At 41.3% G+C, this 5,156-nt stretch overlaps 1 protein-coding gene across 1 annotated transcript; it reads right to left on the bottom strand.

The window, feature by feature from the left end:
- Positions 1–2,195: 2,195 nt before the first annotated feature.
- Positions 2,196–3,747, bottom strand: LOC103774161 (inactive ubiquitin carboxyl-terminal hydrolase 54-like). The gene is made up of 3 exons (XM_008941548.1): positions 3,573–3,747; positions 2,777–2,854; positions 2,196–2,689 (listed from the first exon to the last, which is right to left on the bottom strand). Exons 1-3 carry the CDS (start codon positions 3,736–3,738, stop codon positions 2,196–2,198), a joined length of 738 nt encoding a protein of 245 aa, XP_008939796.1. The 5' UTR covers positions 3,739–3,747.
- Positions 3,748–5,156: the final 1,409 nt, after the last annotated feature.

The following is a 5,156-nucleotide window of genomic DNA, read 5'->3' as shown; positions in this document are numbered from 1 at the left end:
CAGGACATCTAGAACACAGTTTTGAAACCTGGTAGCTAGAACTATAATGATAGAATAAAACCAACCGTTTCCTTTAAAAGACAAACTGGATACCACTGATGGCTAAGATAAGTTGCATCAACTCAGGATTACTCTGCATAGCTTTATAGAAGTGTACTTACTTCCTCATTCCTGGTATCTAGGATTAAAAGGAGTAAAAATAAATCTAAGCATGTACATTTTCTTTATTTGCAAATGTTTCATGCTCCATATTGATTCTTGAAGAGGTGAACTTGTGCTTTGTTTTGGCAGATTATTTTTTTAGATAATTGAGTCTGAGACTACTCAAGCCTCACTCTCCAAGCTGAATTTTTTAGGGCTGTAGCAAAGTGTCAAATACTTATCCATGTCCTTATTTGCATTCTAGGGCTACTGTAACATTCTCCAACTTCTAAAGGTAACAAAAAGCTGAAAACAGCATTGTTCTACCAAGGAGAGAGAGAGAAAGAGAGAACTGCAAGAGGAATGTTTCTGTCCAAATGTCCACCTCAGCACTGCATTTCCTACAATCATAATTCCTATGGCATGTCCATGTGCAGCCAGAGAGAACAACAATTCCATCAGTTGGGAAATCTTAATCAAATAGTTGTTTTATGTAGAATAATGCCCCATTGCTTTCTATTCAGAAAACTAGTAAAATATTAGTGCTGTTCAGAGTTTTGTGCTATTAAACTGACAAAATCATTATGTGAAAAAGTCAAAAGTTAGTAAAGCTTTTTTGGAATGGAGGAGTGGAAGAGTGCCTTGTTTTGGTAACTGCCCCTACTAGCAGTAGTTAAGTACAAAGTATTGTGCAACAATCCCAAACACAGAACACAATTTAGCATGATGTAGTTACAGGAGATCGTAACGATAACAGACATAATAGCCGTTATTTAGAAAGAAGAAACTGAGAAATAAAATTTATTACAATTAATTACTTGATCTCAGACTAAACAGCAAAAAGTGATGAAATCCAATCAAGCACTGAGGTGTAAAATAATGAAATTAAACTGAAGACCCTCCTGTGGAGCAACAGCAGGTTACCAAGGAGTACCATGCACTAGAGGGCAGCCTAGACCTTTTTTTTCCACTGGCTGGCTGGGCCAGCGCCACCACAGCTGCAGTACCACTCTCAATATCACACACCTAACAGAACCCTCCATCTGTCTAAAGAACTTGTAACCACCACCCCGAAAGTATTTGCAAGAGCAGAATTGTAACTTTTATCTCCTATAATCTAAATACTTATTATAAAAGCTTTGTTAATGAACCAGAATAAACAATTTACTCATATTTGTCAGCGTACAAGAACATAAATCAGCAGTTTCAGGCCAACTGGTGAGTAAAACCAAACGACAAAGAAAGCTCATACACAGACAGGTAAATAGAACTATTTTCTTAGATTTATTTGAAAAATACTTACAAAAGCAAGTATGTTTTGACACTAAAATAGTTAAACTTATTCTGTGTTTACACTGGTGTAACTAAGCGTGCAGCACTAACAGTCTTTTCTGTTTCAAGCATTGTTAATTTGCCTTAAGGAAGTGGGAAAAATTCTGGTTTACTGATGAATAATGTCTCCTTGCCACTTCCTCAGCAGCAGCTAGAGCTGTGATCTGACTGAAATCTCACCACACCGAATGAGTCTGCTTTACTAAACCCCAGCCTGCCAAGTGCCAACGTACTGGAACCTGGAAGGTGGGCGAGTCTTTTTCCCCTAGGAAGAAAGAGGAGAGCAGAAGGAGAGGAAAACAAAAGGACTGTGGTTGTTTGTTTTTTTTTTTTAATGTGAAAAATTACGAAAGCTACATTTCATGAAAAAGAGTTCTTAAAAATGTCCTTTTGTTAGTGGCCGTCTTCCATCAAAACACGCACGTACTTCTATACTTACCCGTAAACCAACGCCCCTGAAGCTTACCATGCCTAGAGCACTTGTTTGCTAGGAGAGGCCAGGACTACAACAGTTAAGATTCCCCATCCAGACAGCAGTTCAGTAGTGTCAGAAATGAAATACAGTGCAATTAGTTTCCACATATGGTATAGCTACATTTTAAGACAAAACTGGCACAGATACCAATGGAAGGAGTTTGCTGTCTCCATGGAATCCATGCTCTGGCAAGAGCCATAGGCTGTTCACAGAGCAGTTTATTCGGGCACACGGAGTGGACAGGATCTCACCAGCCATTATTTTGCACGGTGCCAGTAGCTGCAGCTGCTCGAGCCAGCGTATTTCTGTGTGCCTCCGAAGCAGAAGAAAAAGTCCCATCCATCACATGCATTGGCAGCATTCGCCTTCTGCCAGGCTGAGGGGTGTAGCTGTTCTGTCGCCAATCTTCCTCGGGGGGCATGTCAACTCTCCTTGGACCCGGGGCCTTAACGGAAGAAGGGGGCACAGGACAACCTTGAGAGGCACCGGGATCCCAAGAAGGCTCACGTGGTATTCTTAAGGTGCTGTAGTCTGTGCTGGCTGGGAGCCTGCAGCCAACGGCGTAAGATTCACGCATTTGTTGTTGTGGAGGCTGCTGGAGGAAGCCTTCCTGTAAACTCTTGCCTGGCTGGCCAGCATGCTTCCCCCAGAGTGCCATTCGTTTATCTGGTAACATGGCTGTTTGCTTGGCAGGGTAGCTTGTGTTCAGCCAATGACCAGAGACACTCGATGCTCCACCTCCTAAATGCGGACTAACAAGAGGCTTTTGCCCCTGGGAGAGGGTGCCTTTGGGTGCACAAGGGAGACTCCCGTAGCTCAATCCCACACCTGGGTAGCCTTCACCTTGGAAAGCTTCACCCCTGTCAGGCACAACCAAAAGTTTCTGGAGGATGTTCTTCTGATCTCCTGGGGGGGGGGGGGAAAAAAAAAAAAAGGTTTTCTTAGTTGTGCTGCTTCTTTTACCCTTTCAGAACTTTCAGCTGTTGCCAACAGGTGACTAAAGAAAAACAAAATCACTAGTACGTCTGGTTACTGGTTGACATGCAATTCTGACTAGAAGCTAGCTGCAGCCTTTCTAGCATTTGCCTTCCTCACTGCATTTCCTCCTTACCCTACTACAGGTACTGTCACAGATTTCAGATTTCTTTAATAGCCTTTGTGTCATCAAAGAGGAGCTCAACAAAGTATTTCAAGGCTGGTAGATCAAACTAGTTTTGATGGCTGTCAGAGGGAAAATAATTCTCATGCAGGAATTACTTCTATTAGCACAATTACATGTGTGATTTGCTGGTATGAGTAGCTTTTGGAAGTACTCTCATACATGACAACAAGGTGGTGGGCCTTACTACTACTTTTTACTATAGAAAATCTCACTAAAATGTGAATATGATTTGGTGTAAAGTCATCATAATGTTTTCATAAAGATTATTGCCTTTCGCTATGTTCACTTAGCACAGAATCACAGAACAACTCAGAAGGGCAGCGAAGAAAAAGAACATGATACATCCTTCCAGATTTCTGGAAGAATTCAGGCAGATGGTGAAACATTGAGAGACAAGATCTCTAGAGGTGTATTTCAGCAATATTTCTGATCGTGAAGGAGGATGAAAAGTCCTGTGGTTACCTGACGGTTTATGTGCCTTGCCCACCATGCTGGGCATCAGTACATCATGGGGTACGTGCTGCACCTGGCTTGGGTTGTGCTGGGGGTCAAAGGGAAACACAGGAGGATCATGAGGGAAAGGAAGGGAAGTGGAGCTGGAAGAACGGTGGCTGGAATCCACTGGCATTTTCCTCGTATTTGGTGCTTCCTTTTATAAAATTAGAAAGGAGAAGAAAAGAACATAAAATGATGAGTAAACACAGAGCTGGGTTGAATCAAGCACTGGTGGTGTTGATCCAAGGAAAGGGATGAGTCACTGGATCAAAAACATGCATCTGTATGTGATAAAGAAATACAAATAAAAACTGCATCAATCCAGTACTGCAGTGGTGGGCTGCTTAAGAGGACCACTTAACTGGAAATATACCAAGAAGAAAAATCTCAAACACATAGTGCTCAGGGAAGTTTGGCTCACAAACTGAATCCACTGAACGTTGGCAGGTCAGGCAGCATTGGAACTGCCATGCTAAGCAGGCCATGAAATAAAGACGAGTACTGCTGATCCTTCCTTCCTATTTTCTAGCAGGCTTTACTGAAAGGTCTGATTTCAAACTATGAACAGATTTACCTGATGCAGCTGAAGTATTTACCAGTGCTGTACCATTTCCCTCTGTTAGAAGCTACCCACCCCAAAACAGGAGTAGCTGAATGACATGATAACAAACCATCACAACCTTGACCCCAGTGACTAGAAGACTGGTGACAGTCATTGTATCAGCTGCTTCTGCTGTGGGGATAAAAACCTTCCCTAGAGATGAGGGGCTTGGACAGCTAGAGATTTTTAACTGCTTCATGCCAGCACCTCCAGGTATGCATTAAACCCCTCAACTAAAACACACTAAGGAGCAAACATTCAGAAGCTGGCGTGTTCTTAGCCTATGGTACACAGCAGAAAAATTGAATTATGCCAACCAGTGTAAACAACTGATTTTGAAACAGATTCTTCTACACTTACTAGGCAGTCGGCTTCAAATTAAAACTTAAGCACAATTTGCAAAAAAATTCAATTCAAGCCAAGCCATCACATAATATCTGGCTATGTTGCTTAACACCAACAATAATCTGTTACTAGTTTCCTCAGTGGCAGTTTTAACTTGCACTTAAAACTACTTAACAGAGACAAAGGAAAAAATCGGTCTATCTTTAGTTACTTCCTATATATAACTGGCTGCATGTTATGTACCAAGTCTTGAATTGTCTTCCCTTTATGCTTACTTTAAAAATGCTACTTGCTGAATATACACACAGGAGAGTAGAAATTTTCATGTGCTCAGTGGTGTCTTTTTAAAATGATGTGTATTAGAAGCCTTCTTGAAAATACTCTAAGCCAATAGAAAAACAGTATTTATACTGGATGTCTTTGTACACTGACAAGTAATATTAGCTCACATGCCTACCATCTGCACCAGGTACCACTATGCAATGACTCCTGAAGAAGATGGCTTTGTTACTTAAATAAAGCTCTTTTTTCCTTCAAAAAGAACAAAAATTCACAACGATGAGCTTTCATCATGGCTTATTATTCATCTGCCTGCTCTCTTGTTT

Source organism: Merops nubicus, unplaced genomic scaffold (assembly GCF_000691845.1).
Source record: "Merops nubicus isolate BGI_N331 unplaced genomic scaffold, ASM69184v1 scaffold46285, whole genome shotgun sequence".
In the NCBI taxonomy this organism is placed as follows: domain Eukaryota; kingdom Metazoa; phylum Chordata; class Aves; order Coraciiformes; family Meropidae; genus Merops; species Merops nubicus.
This window is presented reverse-complemented; position numbering and strand designations above follow the sequence as displayed.